At 39.4% G+C, this 17,953-nt stretch overlaps 1 protein-coding gene across 1 annotated transcript; it reads right to left on the bottom strand.

Annotated features, from left to right (window-relative positions):
- Positions 1-558: 558 nt before the first annotated feature.
- Positions 559-16,743, bottom strand: flvcr1 (FLVCR choline and heme transporter 1). The gene is made up of 10 exons (XM_085132367.1): positions 16,045-16,743; positions 15,434-15,578; positions 14,513-14,653; positions 11,704-11,771; positions 9,626-9,729; positions 8,570-8,680; positions 6,917-7,022; positions 6,479-6,590; positions 6,285-6,352; positions 559-5,077 (listed from the first exon to the last, which is right to left on the bottom strand). Exons 1-10 carry the CDS (start codon positions 16,741-16,743, stop codon positions 4,979-4,981), a joined length of 1,653 nt encoding a protein of 550 aa, XP_084988493.1. The 3' UTR covers positions 559-4,978.
- Positions 16,744-17,953: the final 1,210 nt, after the last annotated feature.

Below are 17,953 nucleotides of genomic sequence, written 5' to 3' on the forward strand. Positions count from 1 at the left end.
ACACAGAAACCAGTGCTAACCACTGCACCACTGTGCTGTTATATGCACCTAATTCTTATTTATTAAAGTCATTAAAGGCCTACGTACTACAATCATGGCATCCTGGAAAGAGAGCAGTTCAAAGAAATTGTTAAAAGTCCAGAATTATCAGGAAATTCTTGCTCATGATGAGTTTTTATAAACTTGTGACCGCAGCTGTAACCATCTATGGTATAACACAGGTACGAAGTCACCACCTACTGATCAGTTCTCTGGAAAACAGTGTCACAGTTCCTGGAAGAACCCTCCTACCTCAGTATGCTATTTTTATACAGTGTCTTATAAAGTATTTGTCTTTCTCTGATAATCCGTAATACATTCTTACAACCTCATACTATCAAACTGCCCACAGCTTCAAACAACAACTTTCCTCTGTCTCTCTCTCGCATGCAACTTTTTTTGTCTGTTACTTTCAGTCTAGCTCACTTTCAGGTAAATGAACTTATAGGTAGATCAGCTTGATTGTTCAGTTCTGAGTTTACTTATTGAGTCGAGAAAAAGTCTGTAAGAACAAATATGTTACAGTAAAATGCTTTTATTGACAGTGAAGAAAAACAAGATATTTTCTTGGTGTTTCTTATTTCAAGTTTCACTTGTCCGGATAACAAGTTCTTTGAAAATAAAAGCTACTTTCGGCTACTGTGCTATTTCTTTGAAAATATTCAACAATAACTGGCATTGAGATTTACAATATACATCCTTGTTTCACAGGTAAGTAACATTATTCATATTTTTGGTCTATTTTCAGTCAAAACAGAATTCTCAAAAAACAAAGACCCAAAACAAGAAAAAATCCAGTTAAAAGTTTTATGTACATCTCTTGTATGCATCCACAGACAAAAAATAGTCCTCCACATTTGCAAAATTTTTTAATTTTTAATCAGTTTTCTTTATTTTTAACTTTTGGCTGACCATTTGAGAGAATACCAGTGAGCTAGGGGTTCAATGCAGTGCGATGTGCAGCGGCTTGTTTTGGTCTATTTAGCCTTTAAAGATTAAACTTGGTTGGGAGAACAAAAAGTCGCAAACTACCCTCAACTACTTGATTTTTACATGTCAGAAAACAGAAACTGTCAATCATGCAAAAGCATTAAAAACATCTGCTGCATAAAAACTGTTTCTAATGGTGATATAAAATAGCCACTAAATCCAGTGACCCAGTTAATGCAAACAGTATCCCCAAGACAAAGGAAGCATATACTGCTTTACTGATTTCACATAATTTATTTCCATGAAGAAATTGGATGTAGACAGTGTAAAATATGGCTGACAAAATATGAATATTTTTACAGTCTTTTCAGACTACGATGCCATGTTATTCACCACCTCATTATTGTAATTGTTAAGTGCTGTTTTCTGTAACATACTCACAGGAAAATAAATGGACTGCAAATAAATAAAATCAAATTATATTCCAGATAAAACCTTTTAGTAGTTTATAAAAATGACAAACATCAGTGAGTCAGAAAAAGTAAAAAAAAAACAAAAAAAACAAATCTTGATTAACAAGAAGCCAGAAAACAGGAAATGCATGAAATATTCCTAAATGTTTTACACATAAAGTATTTTAAAGATTCTGAGAAAAAAAAAAGTATAACCAGATCTTTTTTTTCCAACTACAAAAAGGTTTAACGGAGGATTTAACAGTTGTTTGGAGAAACACCCAACCATCTCAAAGGTAAGGGTATAAAAAAGTAAAATGTTTGAGGTTGTGGTATCAATATGTAATTGTCAATCAATATTTATTTACTTACAAATTCCAGAAAAACAAAGAGACCCTGTCAACTGACATGAATCCTCTTGGAGTGAAGAGTTGGTGGGATTGCAGCAGAAAGCAGAAAAATAAATGTTTATACCAAAAAATCTTGCACAGAGGAGGAAAACAAACGCTCTCTTTCTACATCTTTTCAGTTCTTAGCTGAATTAAAAGAACAAAAGAATGGACAGTTAAAAGTCTATGATGGTGAGCCCGATTTTTTAAGCCCTCCTACCCATCAAGTATTAGGAGTAGCCATAACAAATTAGCCCTAAGGTTGATAAGTGCGGCATTTCTACTGAAGAGGCCACCTGGTGCGTATGATTTGTTGTGCTTTGTTGCATCCTATTTAGTACATTTGTAATGAGACTTACTCAATAAGTCTGTTATTTATTCTAATTTACAATTTTTAAGTGAAAATAGAATCGAAGTCTGACTTCATGCATTTCACATTATAGACCAGGACTTATGAGGTCAAAATAAGTGAAAACAAATGTGTTTCTTACAAGGTTTACGAGCTTGGAAACAAACATGAAACAAGGCTACGTGTCAGCTAAGACCAAAGTATCTGCGTTTACGCAAGACTTTAAAAGGAAAAAGAAAAACTTTTATGGATACAGTAGGAATATTAAACTGAGAATATTCGGATGTCAAACTTTTGTGCTTCTCCTGTCCACTCTGCTTTCCTCGTCCCACAAACAGCAGCTCGACCAGCCGTGACATGCATAACGGATAGAGTTAAAACTGAAATCATGTATTTCAGAAAAAGGTCTAAAGTTGTGCCTGTGTTTAAAATTGTGCGCTGAACTCAGAAAATCTTTACATTCTGTTTGGTCCAAATTTGGAAAACACTGCAGCACATTCCACTTGTCACATATTTATGAGTTCCACAATCTGTTTTATTGAGCGATATTACTGCAGAGTTACCATGTCATCAGCTTTCGCCTTCCCTCCAAATGATAACTAAACTATTTGCTCTTTGTGACTGCATGTGTTCACATTAGGATATGACTGTGTGCGATCAAAATCAAGATCAAGTGTTTTGATCCTACACTATCTTTGTGTGTAAACAGAAGAAAGAAGGTACAATGCTCAGGGATTATTAATTTCCTTAACTATTGAACCTTTTTTGGGGAGGGGACGTAGCAACTAGGTGCATTGAGACACCATGAAATGTCACTGGAGCTTTAAATGTGTCCAGCAAAACAGCACACATCTATACACAATGCTGTGGTAAAAAGAAACTACAGTTAAACACAATGAGGTCTTCATGGTGATTTTTAGACATCATCTAGCAAAGAAGTGCAATTCCTTGATTGGCCACTTGCCATTGGCTCCAAAAACGAGTCATTTCCCAGAGACGCCCATGTTGAAATGCCCAAATTCAGCAATGACATGAAAATAACATATTTACAAGAAACAGTTGGGCGAAGCTAATTTCTCCCACCATGACAATTAAACTAGAGCTGAGTTTCTTTTTAGCTATAACCCATCCATCTGGATAAAGTTAAAGGCTTAAAGTGAGGGTGTGGTTCCTTTATTTCACAGGTGTGCCACACAGGCAAGTAACTTTCTGCCAGGCCCCTCAACTATGGAACCAGCTCTAGCTTGGATTCGGGAGACAGACACTATCTCTACTTTTAAGATTAGGTTTAAAACTTTCCTTTTTGCTAAAGCATATAGTTAGGACTGGACCAGGTGACCCTGAATCCTTCCTTACTTATGCTAAAATAGGCATAGAGCTACTGGGGGATTCTCATGATGCATTGAGTGTTTCTTCTTCAGTCACCTTTCTCACTCGCTATGTGTTAATAGACTTCTCTGCATTATACTAGTCATTATACTAGTTATTAATCTCTGGCTCGCTTCCACAACATGCTTTTTACCCTGTCTTCCTTCTCTCTCCCCAACCAGCCACAGCAGATGGCCCCGCCCCTCCTGAGCTTGGTTCTGCTGGAGGCAAGTTTTTCCTTCCCACTATCGCCAAAGTGCTTGCTCATAGAGGGTCATATGATTGTTGGGTTTCGCTTTGTATGTATAAATTTAGGGTCTACCTCAAAATATAAAGCGCCTTGAGGCGACTGTTGTTGTGATTTAGCGCTGTATAAATAAAATTTCATTGAACTGAATCTTTTAAACCAACTTCCCTAAATTGACGTCTCCATTGTGCCGATGCTTTGTGAAAGACTTTTAATGGCTGTCTGTGTGGAAAAGCCCATCCAAGCTGTCCATGAAGCTTAAATATTTGTTATTATTTTCATAATTTGAAGTCTTTTACTTGGAACTATTTATGATCAGTGCTTGTGGACCTGTGCACTTTATGGATGCAGTTTGCTAACGAAGGTTAGCTGAGCTCTAGCTAGCACCCCACCCTCTCATCTAAATATGGTCACTTCTGACTCCAAAAGAAACATGGTGTGGCAGCTTCCAAATTGCTAATGCTGAGGTTTCAAACTGTGGGTTGGTGATGTCACAGTGCCTACATCCATCCTTTATATACAGTCAATTCATGCTGCTTTTTAGAAAACAGTAAACATGTTTTGTATTCTTTGCTGAAGCAGGTTTGAAACAGATTCCAGGAGTTAATCTGAGTCAAAGGACCTTTTGATTACTGCCATGTAAAAAAAATGTAATAGATATTTACAGTGAGATTCACATCTAGAGTAGAGCATCAAAGAATAATTCAAGTAAACTCAGGAAATGGTGGCCTGACATCTGTGGCAGTATAAAACTGAACAGGATTGCTCTGTTCACTTTCTCTTGCAGTGTTACAGGAACCAGTGTCAGAGTCGTCTGGGACTGGGGGGGGACTGATTACCAGCCAGTTTTCCTTCACTAACCAGCTAAGAGTGCCATCCTTTACCTACAGCAAAGTAAAGTGCAATGGAGTGTCTTCTGCATGTCAGTGTACAACAATCTTTCCAGGAGCTTTGAAAGGAGTCAGCCAGCTTGGTTACAACATTAACCAATCCCATCCATGAGACACCTGTCCTAAATCACCTGTAGATTCTGGCTGTCTTTAATTAGACCTGGCTCACGCCCGGCGCCTTCAACTTTCCAAGTTTTAAGGAGGAGATTTTTGGCAACAAAAAGCAGGTACTGCTGTAGGTATTTGATGCCAACTTGTTTCCCACGGGAGCAGGGAGATAGTCTCACTTGTTTGTGATTAGGTGACTTGGCAGGTCACAGTGAGGTTTCACGAGAAAAGCTAACTGAGGGCTCCATCTTGGCTCCATTGGATTTCTTTTCTGAAGGGCAGTCTCCAGGACAATCAGTCGTAAGCTGGGACACAAACAAGAAATCAAAATGAACTGTAATGTAATTAATCAGACTTGATGAACACATCTCTTTTTGGGCTTTTTCTAGTAACTGCCAAATAACCCACAAAAGAACAACTCCTGTGACTCTTGTAACTATAAGATATTTCCTTCTTTACATCTCTTCTCGTCATGGTTTTAGGATTTTCTGAGCTGTGGATTTCAGAAATGTGGCAATTCAGGGTTTTATCCAAATCCAGCATTACTCTTCATATAATTTATTATCTACTATTTGTAGATTTTGTGTGATTAAATCTCTGTTCTGATTGAAGCTGGCACAGTCCTGTGCTCTATTTAGCACCTACTAAAACGTTATTCTTAACACTGCCACCAGATGGCACCAATAAAAACATGCGGGCATTACTTGTGACCCCTGAAGCAAAGGAACAGTTGGACAAATTATTTTTGCTATTTTATTTTATTTTTTGCATTTATTAAATTGTGGTAACCTCATAACCTACAAAAGATTGTGTGAACCATTTTTTTTAAAACTTCAAATGTGATAAAAGCAACAAAGGAGAGCCTGAATAAACTGAGGTCTCTAAAGGGCGCTTCAACTGTGACTCAGCAGGATGGTGGGAAGGTGGTCTATCAACTGAATGGAGAGTCCTTAAACAGATTTAAAGGCCTGGCTTGTCTAAAGGGATTTAAGCAAAATCATTAGAAACAACCAGCTGGCAGCAAGATAATGTGTGAAAGATAGGGTTTTAAAGCCTTGTCTGCTTAGAGGACAATTTGCAAGGCTAAATGCCAGAACAGAAACAAAAAGAGACTTAATGTTTAGGGAAAGTAGAGAAAGGTTCAAGAATCTGTCACCTCTGAAGGTCACATTAAAATATCACACAAAGAGACACTCAAACTAAATACAGTCAGTTGTATAGGACACAGAAAGCCAACAACATAATGTAAAAGAGATATTTTGAAAGGTGCCTGTGAATGGTTTCCATTTACTATCTTATTGCTACTTTTCTGCCATTACAATAAAAATATAATTTTTATTTTCTGTAAGCATGCGAATTTACAAATGAATTTACATTTGTTTGTTTCCAGATAAAGACTCTACTTTCAAGAGACAAAGAATTTTATTAGGTCAAATTTTATAATACTAATATTTTATTTTACTGTTTAGCTAAACTGTTTAATCTAGGTTAAACATTCCTGGAAGGACTTACCGCTTGCAGGTGATTGCTGTCTGCTCCCATGTTCACATTGTGTCTTTTCAGTTCTGATTTGATTAAGGCTGAAAACAAAACATGGTAAAACATTAGAAATCTAATATTTCATTTACCATGCACTAATGAACACATAGTGACATCCATATAACCCCCCCCCCCCACACACACACACACACACACACACTGCTTACCTGTAAGAATTATTCCCAGGAAGATCCAAGCACAGAGAAAGAGATTTCCAGACAGTGGGCCATGGTCTGTGGTCAGTTTTCCCTGAATCAGAGTGAAAATAATCCCAAATATCTGCAAGATAAATAAACACCCACATAGCATGTTAGCAACAATTGCTAATAAAGTACATTACATCCTTAAAAAACATTCCAGTCTCTGATCACTGGCAAAGTGATAAGAAGATGTGGAAAATTTGTAGCCAAAAGGTATAAAATGAAAAAGAATTTTTAGCTTCTTTAAATAAATGTTTCAGATAGAAAAATGTTTTATTATTAGAGGAATCAAAAGCTGTTTGGAGAAAGAGCTCCAATCCTGTTTTCTTACTGCAGATGTGGCCCATAGTGTAAATAGAAGGCGCTCCTTAAGTATGAGAAAGTGTTGCACAGCTTCTGGAGTACCTGAGCAAAGGCATTGAGGAGTCCTGATGATGTTCCCTCAGACTCAGGGTAGGTGATCTCCACTCCAAACTCAAAGCCCAGTGGCAAGTAACCTGTCATGAAGAACCTGAAACACAGAAGTCACAGAAACGAGGTTTAGAGTCAAAACAAAATCCAATGACCTGATCCACATAATGTGCAAGAATATGTATTTTCATTTGGTATTTACATGTAAACATCAACACTGTATCTCCCTAGGGGTGGGGTGTGTTTCAACAAAAAACACTGAAAGATGTGTGGCCTGCAAACAAGCTAATTTAACGTACTATCATCAGAAACAGAGCCTGCAAAATGAAAAGCAGCTGATCAGTTTGTAACTGAGATCTGTATGCTCAGTTTAAAAGGAGGCTAAAGGCTGTTCTCTGTTGGGATGTTTGTTGTTGTTATTAGATAATATAACTATAATACTAAATATACTGTACATACATACACACACACACACACACATCATATATATATATATATATATATATATATATATATATATATATATATATAATATATACATATTAGGGGTGCAACAATACTCGTATCGATATTGAACCGTTCGATACAGTGCTTTCGGTTCGGTATGCATATGTATCGAACAATACAAAATCTTCAACTTTTCTTCTGACGATGCTGTCTGTGTTGAGAGCTCAGTGGATCTGCGTTCGACTACTCCGCCTAGGCTGCACTGTCAAGCGCAGATCCACTGAGCGCAGTGCAAGCTAGCAAGACAGAAGCTAAGCTCGTTGCAACATGGCAAATTGAACCTCCCCCACCCTCATTCAGATCTGGCGTCTGGAACTATCTTGGTTTTCATGTGAAGTATGACCCTGATGGTAAGTGCGTCATGGACAAAAGTAAAACAGTATGTTGGATGTGCCACGCAATGCTCAATTGGTGGGAACTAGTGCGTTAGCGCAGTTAGCTTGTTAACGTGTTGACGCCGTCCAGCCCCACGCACTGGGCGATCCGCGGTAACTTGTTAACGGAGATTTGCTGAAAAGTTATAACCTTAGTCCCGCCACGCATTTTCCTCTTATTTTCATTTGCTATGTGCATCTGTTTACCAATGGAAGTGTTGATCATGGGGTCCTCAGCTTTTATATGATATATCTGAATTTGGCATTAATTTATGGCATTAATATTATGGCATTAATATCATTTTAATGAGATTAACAACAAGCACGCATGCTACAAACTTTACCCGAGTCATTTAGACAGCCATTAGCACATGATTCTCCTTATGGGGACCTGATATGTTTAATATGCTGCTGAGAATATGGACGGTCTGTGAGACTATAGCCCAGAAGAAGCGTGTAGTATAGCTTTTATTTTGGAAAGAGCCATTTCTCTGTAATAAACTCTCGTTTCCAAAGATGAGTGATTTCTTGATCAGATAGATTTACTTTTTTTATTTTGTTGTTTCAGCAACATTAAATTTAAAAACTGTACTTTTGAGTTAAAATATATATTTATAATTTTAATAATGACAAATTAAAAAGGCATGAACATTTTCTTTTGTATTGAAAAAATACCGAACCGTGAATTTTGTGTATCGTTGCACCCCTAATATATATATATCTATTTATTTATTTCTTGAATGCTTCTAAGAACAGTTGGACCTACCCCAGGACTCCAGCAGTGACAAAGACCAAGTGGATGTTTTTGAGGTCCAGAGTGAAGGTGAAGACCAACATGCCCACAAACGACAGGATGTACACGATCAGTGTGGTGATCCTGTGAAAAAGCAACAGCGTGAACATGAGAGCCCCCGTACTCATTTGATTATGGTCACCAAGCACAAACACAGCCTTCATACTTCTCAACATATCAAACTGTTTTTTCTCCCACACAGACCAAAACAAACTGACAAAAACTATGAGAAAACGTTAAAATAGAGCTTTAATTGCAGAAACTGAATCATGTCCAAAGTGGCAGGTTTTTGACCGCTTTAATTTACTGTACCTACCCTCCTGGCTGAGGGATTACCACTCTTTGTGTCAGACATATGAAACAACTCTGATATCCCTCTATATGATCAAAAGTATGCAGCCTGGTCTTAGCTGTCATGAAGGGGAATCTTACTGCTACAGTTCACAATAATATTTTAGTAATGGTATGTCAGCTCTCTGGGGAGGGCCTTTCCTGTCTCAACCTTAAAATGCTCCCTCCATTGGTTCAGAGCCTGTTCTCAAACACATTCAAAAGTGTTGAATGTGAAATAGATCTTATCATTCAAGCAAATGCTGCTGTGGCAGTGTCCAGTGAGCCATGGAGGCTGCCATAGCATGCCATAGCGGTTATTATACACTGCAGTGGTTATTATACACTGCAGTGTATAATAACCGCTGAAAAACACTTTTCACTTTTCAGCAATAAGTCTCAGTTGTTCTTAAATCAATCAACCTTTTGTAATATCCCTCAGAAACACACTGGCACAGCTCCTTGGTTTAACAGTCTTACTTCAGTGTCCTTTGGCAGACCAAAGGTAATGTCTTTGTTATTAGGAAGTCTTTCTGCCTTTAATGGATCACCGTTCTTAAAGATGCAAGGTGCAAAATACACTAATAATTCTGCCATCCAGAAACCATCCTGCAGGCTGATGGGTCATATTTTTGACACCAACCTATAATATAAACTATATCTATAGCTTGTATACATAAGTGTGTAAGTGTCGCTTACTTGTACAACTTTGTGCGGTCCAGCCAAAGGCCACAGAGGATAGATCCAACCATTCCAGCAACAACCAAAGTCAAACCGATTCTACCAGCATTCAACTCCTGGTTCTGAGGAGAGGAGAGGAAAGGAAAGGAAAGGTTACACTAAGAGCCACAGTGCAGACAGCTGATTCAAAGGCATTAGCCTCCGTTTAAACTGAGCATACAGTATCTCAGTTGCAGGTGGAGATTAAAAAAAAGTCACATGTTTTGTCAGTATGGTGGCTGTTAATTGGAGGGGGGTCAGAGGTTTAAAATGCTTCTGGTGGGAGAAGGCTGCAAAGTCATCTAACAGTTTAGGCAAGAGACGGAGAGTTTTAAAAGGTCAAGTAAGGTTGAGGGTGTGTGTGTGTGTGTGTGTGTTTGTATTGCTGAGACAAGCAGCAGCTGAATGAGCATCAGCTTTTCCATCACTCAGTGTGTGTACAGTGTCTGATGGCGACAGAGAAAGAAAGACATGAGTCTTTCAAAGTGACTGAATCAGCCGACTCTCTGTTGATTTAGCTTTGTGTGTGTGTGTGTGTGTGTGTGTGTGTGTGTGTGTGTGTGTTATGGTGGGATGCAGGCATGCATGAAAGCAGCTAATGAACTCAGAGCCACAGACAATAACCTCGTGTCTCATTGCAGCCGTCACAAGTTGCTCTGTTCTTTGCTTTCTCAATAACCTCTCTGTATATTTCTCCCTCTCAGCCTCTCCATCCACTCTGCAGTTTCCTAACACCTGTTTTATCTACATTTTACATTCACTAGAGTAACATAAATGACACAAACATGGTTTACAGTGGTCGAAGTGGAGCAGCTGGTGCACATATGTGCTGACAGAGTAACACTTTTCCACTATGACCACAGTATTTTACCCACGTTGTGTCCACACTCATGTTCTTTTCATCATAACCTTTAAGAACATGAGGGTCAAATCAAAGACAAACAGTGAACTGAAGGCTTCACTTTGCCCTTTGGCTCAAAATACAGTACACACGGAACTGCAGCTGTTGATATTAAAGTGCAATCAGATGGTTTTACGTGTAATTTAAGTGTTTTTTATGCTTAAAGAGTCTATTGAGTTCTGTGTTGTAGAGGTTGGAAATCGGTATATATATTAGACCCTTGTATGCAAGGAGGAGAGAAGTTTAGCTTTGTTGACTGTCACCAGTTATTGTTTGGGTTATTTTTAAAGGCATTTATGTCTCACATTCATGACTCCCCAGTTTTGGTCTCTAGGTGGCTTTTACTTTGTTTCTTGAAGTCTCAACAGCATCAAAACAAAAACAGATGCATCACAGTTATTAGCCTAAGTAAAAAAGCCAGATAAACATGAATAAAGTTAGTAGGTTGTGTGGTATTACTTAACATCTTGCCATATAAGAAAACTGAGTTATCTTACCAATAAGTAAGTAAACATATTGATTGCAAGTTTCCAGCGCTTTTACCAAACGAAAGAGCTTCTTAACATCAAAAGTATTAGAATAAGTAAGATGGAAATTTCAAACCAGTGGGTTTTCCAGAATTATTGGGCTTGATCTTGTGCAAACATCAAAATGTTTGATGTTTGCACAAGATCGTTTGCACAAGATTTATTAGTATGTTTATTAGTATATCAAACTAGTGAGCAATCCATTGACCAGTTTAATGACACCAGAACCAACCAACCTGATCAAAATTACAAAACTATGTGAATATCGTCATGAGCTAAGAGCTCAGAATAACAATTACTATGTTAATTATTAATAACAACCTCTTCAGAATCAAATCAACTTGATTGTGACGAGTGTTTGTAGTCATGGATGTCTGCTACATTACTGTACTGTAATGTGTAACAGCGGTTAGCACTAACTGCCTCACATGCTCTGTGGGGCCTCTCTGTGTGGAGTCTGTTTGTTCTCCCTGTTCCTGCTTTGGTTTGCCTCCGGGTGCTATGGATAACTCCCAGTCCCAAAATATGCATGTTATGTTAACTGGCATTTCTAAAATGACCCCGTGATACTCATAACTTCTCCAGAGTCATCTTGCCCAGTCTCAGCTGGGACGGATGGATGATTTTACCTCATAGCAGGTCATGATCATCTGGTTGAGAAGTGTTGAGACAGAGTAGAAGGAGCCAGTCATTATGCCTGCAGACAGACAGCAAAGGCAAAGGTGAGCACAGTTTTCCTTTAGCTTAAAATAGAAATCATCCATGAGGATTATGACTGAGCTAGAATTGGATGTTTATAATTATAAATAATATCTAATAAGTATAATTCTGAATGCAAACACTCAAAGCAGACATTAAAATAAGAACCAAACAGTAAAAGTAACATTAGTAGTAGTGATGTACTGTAAATAGATGTTATAGCTCTTCTTTCATTGAACCTCTGAGACCCCAAAAAAAGTTTTTGATATTTAATTTTTTTAATATAATATAAGTATTGTGGTTGAAAGAAATATGTGACAGTAAAATTAAAAAAATATATATTTTTAGTTCTATGTAAAGGACATCTGGTCTTGCTTGACTGCAGAATGGTATAATGTAATGATATCGTTTTCATTTTTGTGTGGATTCCTGGTACAAAGTATTTTTATTTCATGGACATCAACAGTTAGGTGAAGGTAACATGTCTGAAGACTAAAACATGATTTTAACAAAGAAGTTTTAGCTTAAACTTCGTTCTGCACACCTAATTATCACTAGGGTTGTTAGGTCATATCTCCCACTGATCATGTGTGACATGACAGAGTGATATGAGTGACGCAGAAAGGATTTCACTCAGAATTATGAAAGGGGACTCAGACTTAGTGCTGTCAGAAGACGAGGTAGAGAAGGGCCAGACAGCAAAACAGGAAAGCTCAGAGGAGGGAATACTAACTTTTGAGGAAATGACTATACCTGAAGTTTATTACTGATATGAAGTGTTGTGTATGTTAGGCTGAAGTTGTGGGATTTGGTTTCTCTGGCACAAAGTGGAGAACAGGACATCTCCTCAGCTACTGATGTAGCACTGATGTAGTCCTGTTGCAGTCCGTTTAAGAGAGGTCTCACCTTCCAGAGGGCATTAGAGCCAACCTTTAATGTACTTTTAGCAAATGTATTACTAATGATAGAAATCAAAAAAAGTTTTTAATGTAAGCTAAATTTTAGCTCATTATGCATTCTACATTTATGTGTGTGTGTGTGTGTGTGTGTGTCTGTACACATTGTAATCCCAAAAAGCTTTAAAGCCCTGGGTTACAAATTGCTTCTTACCCATAACGGTGCTGTCACTTTTTCTCTGCTCAGGCTCCGCAATAACTTGTACAGCCTCCTCTGCACTTTCACCATCTTGCTCTAATCCCTACCCTCCTCCACCTCGTCTCCTGACTACAATAGGTCTGATTCTCCTTCTACAATTCTGAGCAAAATCCTTTCTACCTCACCCTTCCCTCAGCTTCCTGAAGGAGGGACGTAGGTTGACACCAAGAGTTAGCAAATCAGTTACTCCACGTCTAGTGCCAAGGACACTGAATAAAAGGTTTGTTTTAAAAGGGTAAAACTGATGTATATTTCTGAAATCCTACTAAACTTAATTAAGGCACCCCATATCGAAGAAACAATCGGATATGATTTTAGAAAATATGTGATCTGTTAGCCTAACTCTCAGATAGGATACATCACTACAAAGCCCACAATGTCCTCTTGCCAGTGCAGTAGGACTCATGTAGGGTGCACAATTTGTGCTTGATGCAGAGGCCTCAGACTGATTTCACTTACAGAGCACAAGAATGAATTGCTGCGACTTTAGAAGTTAATGTTTATTTGATGGAAAATTACTAAATGCACAGCTCTGTTTGTCTGCATTGTAATTACTTCCAGTGTGTGTGTGTGTGTGTGTGTGTGTGTGTGTGTGTGTGTGTGTGTGTGTGTTAGATTAGATTAGCCTTTATTGTCTCCTTTAGGGGAAAACTGTCTTGGACAAATGAGGAAAACACGTCATGTAAAATAACACACAAGTACAAGCACTGATTTATAATTTCACCTGTTACTATTAAAGAATTTGATTAAGAAAGGCACTGAAACATTTTTATCTATTTATGAAAATTCTATCTATTTAAAAGGTACAGTTTGATACCCTGTACCTTTTTCTTGAGGGTTTCAACTCATACTCTTTATAAAGGATGTGATTTATACCCTCAGTAATTTTCAGACAATGTTTTATTAATGACTCTTCAAATATCACCTGGAGAGAAGATGAAGTGAGCATCCCAGTTATCATTAGCATATCCAGTTATTATTATTTAAGCCAGTGCTGCTCTCTTTAGAACAAATCACCCCAAGCATCTTGAAATTTACACACTAGCAAAAAAAGGTTATGAAATTCAACCTTGGTGCCACAGTGTTTGTTTAATGGAGCTTATCAAAGGTGAGACAGCGGTCAGCTGTTTTCTAAGAATGCAGAAACAGAGGTGTAGTTGTAGGAGTAGTTTTAGCATAAAAAGAAAGCATACCAAATGAAAGAAAACATGTGTAGCAGTACTATGGGTAATGCTGCTATCTGGAGTAACTTTATAGTGATAAGGTTGTGACATTGTAATGATAATCTGTATAGGTGATAATGGTGGGTGAGAAGAAGTTGCTACTATTCATCATGATGATAATAGCATAGGCCGTAAGTCAGGATAACATAGGTAATAATCGTAGTATTATGCAATCTTTACTGGACTCCTGCTTCATATCATATCAAATAATTGTAGGAAATATCAGGGCTGAATATGCTGAGTGTGGCCAGGGTTTGTTTTGACTAATGGTAATGTATTAGATCTGCTGACCTGAAAGAGTCTCCAAAATGTTACCAAAAATAAAGACAAACAATGTAAATGTCAGGTGTTTTACACTTGCCATAGGTGATGAGGAGCAGGACAAAGGCTTTATTCTTCACCAGGTTGAGGATGGACTGTTTGTAAGAGTAATCTTCAGGAGGGGAGTCTGGTAAGACAGCCTGTGCTTGACTGGGAGGGAGAGGAGGTCTGTCTTTTATGACTGTGGAAAAGGCAGAAACAATGAAGTGATGGACCTTTTATGTGAGAAGAAAATCAATCAGAGCCTCTGTGAGCATACAAGAACCAGAAAAGGTAGGAAATTATTGATATGTGGTATCAAATGTAAATAATACACATCTGCATACATACAGCCCACATTTTGAATTATAAACTATTTATTTAGATTATTTTTGACTCGATTTAAATATGAAGTTAAATCAGAGATTTGTTATAGAGTCTGAGGTAGTTTCAGGAAGTCAGCTGCCTCAGCAGTCTGAAATGACTGAACTCCTGCCAAAACCAGGAGTTCCTGAAATTACTGCAATGGAACTCTGATAATATGTCAACTCTTGATTGGCTCGTTTTAAACCAGCTGCAGTTTCAACACTGTGTGTTTACATACGGTGTCATAGCTATTTAAAGACACCTACTGTTAACCCCACTTTACAGAATGATGCAGAATCTTAATCTCAAACCCAATTCATGATCCTGAACTGGATGCTTAGTGTTTTTTAGAATATTTACAATAATCTTAGTCTCAAGAAGACAACCTGGCCCTTAGATGCGCAAAAGCATACTTGCACACCTGTGTACCTGGAAGCAGAGGTGTGCCAGTGTTCTTTGTACCTGCAGGCCTCTGTACACATGTACACAACAGAACACAACAGTCTGAGTCTGAGCACCACTCCCTGGCAACTGAAACATTTGGCAGTACCAAGACAACGTATGCTGCTTTGCATAATGTAAGCCAGCGTGCGACTGTGTGATATTAAATGTGTACCTATCACTGCGAGGACGAAGAGGACTGTGGAGACGGCAGCTGTACCATAGAACATAATCATGATGTTGTGACCTGTGAGTTCAACATTATCAGGGGTGTTAGGAACCAAAACAGGAGGCAACAAGAAGCCAATGGCTGTCCCCAACTACAAACAAAAGGCACAGGAAGAGAGAGAAGAAGAGGTTATTTACTTACACAAATATTACTATTGCTAAACTGAGCATATAAAGAGCTGATAATCTGGTGATGACAGTATTGTCCATTAGTTGGCTGTGGCTAAGGAATTATTTTTCATCTACTATAGGCCTATTCTTAGGTTTTATTAGTCCTAGTATGCTCCACTGGTCCCTAGTTTTTATAATTTTTCTATTTCTAGTAATGAAAATGTTGGAATTTAAACTATTCGTTCGTGGGTACAATAATTTTTGAGGGGTCAATAATTGTCAGTGAATTCTTGGCTGTTATTATAGTATTTGTTGTTCATTTGCTGTAAAAACTGTGAATGATCACTAAAATAGAATCACGTCTCTCTTCCCCCCTGACTCGGTCTGCTCACTAAACTCCACACAAACCTAACCTATCAATAATCTGTGACACGCGCACGCGCTGACCTGGTTTCCGAGCACTGCCGTGGCGCACGCAGTGGAAACCTCTCGGGGTCCGAACCACACCGAAGCCACGCGGGAAGGCAGGCCGAGGATGAACACCTGCGCCACGGAGCAGATGACCTGCGCGGTGACGGTGACTGGGAACAGCTGGGGGTTCACGCTCGCGCATTTCAGCCAGGCGCCGGCGCAGTTGAGGCCGGCGCCCAGCAGGGCCGTTAAGCGCAGACCCTTTCGGTCCAGCAGCCAGGTGGCGGGGAAGATGAGCGGCACGTAGGCCACCATGTAGACAATGGAGAGCCAGTCCACCTTGTCGTTGGTCACCCCGTAGTACTGCGTGAACACGTTGGTGATAATGCTGTACTGGATCCACTGGAAGGCGTTCACGAGGGAGTACAGGCTGAAAACGGCCAGCACGGCGAACCGGCGGGCGTACACCCTGGTCTCCAGCCTTTTCTCTTCCTCCTCCTCGCCTTCTCCTCCTCCTCCTCCGTTGGGTAGCATCACCTCTCTTTCATCGGGCGGAGCTTCCTTGTCCTCCTCCAGCTCCTGCGCGTGCTTTGAGCCTGTCTCCCCGGCCCCGCCCGCGTGCACCGCTTCGTTTGGCCGTTCCTCGTCCTCTGGCTCCTGCCTGCCGACCGTGATGTCGTCAGGTGCGCCGGTACCGGCGCGCAGATGCTCCTGCACGAGCTCACCGGCGACCATGATGCGTGTTCGCAGCCTTTTGCTCTTTTTGCGCGATGCTGAGTCCAGAGATGATCGACTGAGGCGAGCTGAGCAGGAAACAGAGTGGTTTCCTCATTTGGTTACCGGTGAAAAAGAAGGCTGAGCTGCAGATGACTGAAATATGAACAACTGCTGACTACACATCCCTAAATATGAAAATACTCGAACACTCAACACGCCTTAGAAAACAATACCCGGCTTCTGTCAAACAGCGTGCTGCTCCCGGTCTGACACACTTGATTCTCTCTCTCTCTCTCTCCCTGTCTGGTGGTTTCAATACGTGTCTCTACTTTTTAAGCCGACTCTGACACAAAGCCTTTCGATAGCGATGAGCCAATAGCAGAGCAGCATGAGCTTGTAGTATCTAGTAGTGCTGCCTGTCTGGGCGTATGTGTGAATGGTAACCGTGGAAGCTCTGATGCGACACGTAAAGAAAATTCTCTGCTAGGAAGTCAAAACGAGTCAGTTTCGTTACTAAATCACCTTCTCTTTAATCTGCTTTCTAATACCAAAAAAGTAACGCGAGATCATTTAAATGTTGGTGGATGTTAGACTGGTTCTAATTTCTACCAAATTAGATGAGTGAGTTATTTTCATATGTGATCTGTGCTTCTTGTGAGATCTCTCGGTACCATAGTCAGTGGTTCCTAGAAACACAGCCTTAAACTGTCAGACTACTCTCCCATGGAAACAGCTCAGTTTGGGAGCAATAGACACACCCTCTACTTTTAGAGCCCTGCTTTAAACAAAGTAGAGGCTGCTTTGTTTAAAGCAGGGCTGGAGCAGGCATGCTTGACTCACCTGATATTTATGTTGTTGTATGCCCAGGGTGCTGGGAGACTTCCCATGATGCACTGAGCATTTCCTTCTTTTTCTTTTTACTCCTGCTGCTAATATGCCACTACTGTATGCAACTAATGTTTGGCCACTCTCTCGTGGATTTTATGTTTTATCTACACTCCTCTTTCTTTGGTCACAACAGATGGTTGTGCCTCCCTGAGCCTATGGGAGACTTTGATAAAACAGTGTTCTTCCTCACCACAGTCGCCAAGCCCTACCTTAATGGGGATTATCAGATTGCAGGGGTTCTTCCTCTAATACTGTAAATGGTATACAAGTAAAGATGAACAGAACTGATTGAAAAAATATAAAACTAATCAGTATAATCAAAAACCAATCAGTGCTCCTT

This window comes from Neolamprologus multifasciatus, chromosome 15, assembly GCF_963576455.1.
Source record: "Neolamprologus multifasciatus chromosome 15, fNeoMul1.2, whole genome shotgun sequence".
NCBI classification, from domain to species: Eukaryota; Metazoa; Chordata; class Actinopteri; order Cichliformes; family Cichlidae; genus Neolamprologus; species Neolamprologus multifasciatus.

What these genes read in the sequence shown, in the direction of transcription:
- flvcr1 (XM_085132367.1), bottom strand. Translation starts at nt 16,743, where the DNA reads ATGGTCGCCGGTGAGCTCGTGCAGGAGCATCTGCGCGCCGGTACCGGC. An exon ending in CTTCGTCCTCGCAGTGATAG is followed by an intron (nt 14,654 to 15,433) that starts GTACACATTTAA and finishes CCTTTTCCACAG; the next exon opens with TCATAAAAGACAGACCTCCT. An exon ending in CCTGCTCCTCATCACCTATG is followed by an intron (nt 11,772 to 14,512) that starts GCAAGTGTAAAA and finishes GTCTGTCTGCAG; the next exon opens with GCATAATGACTGGCTCCTTC.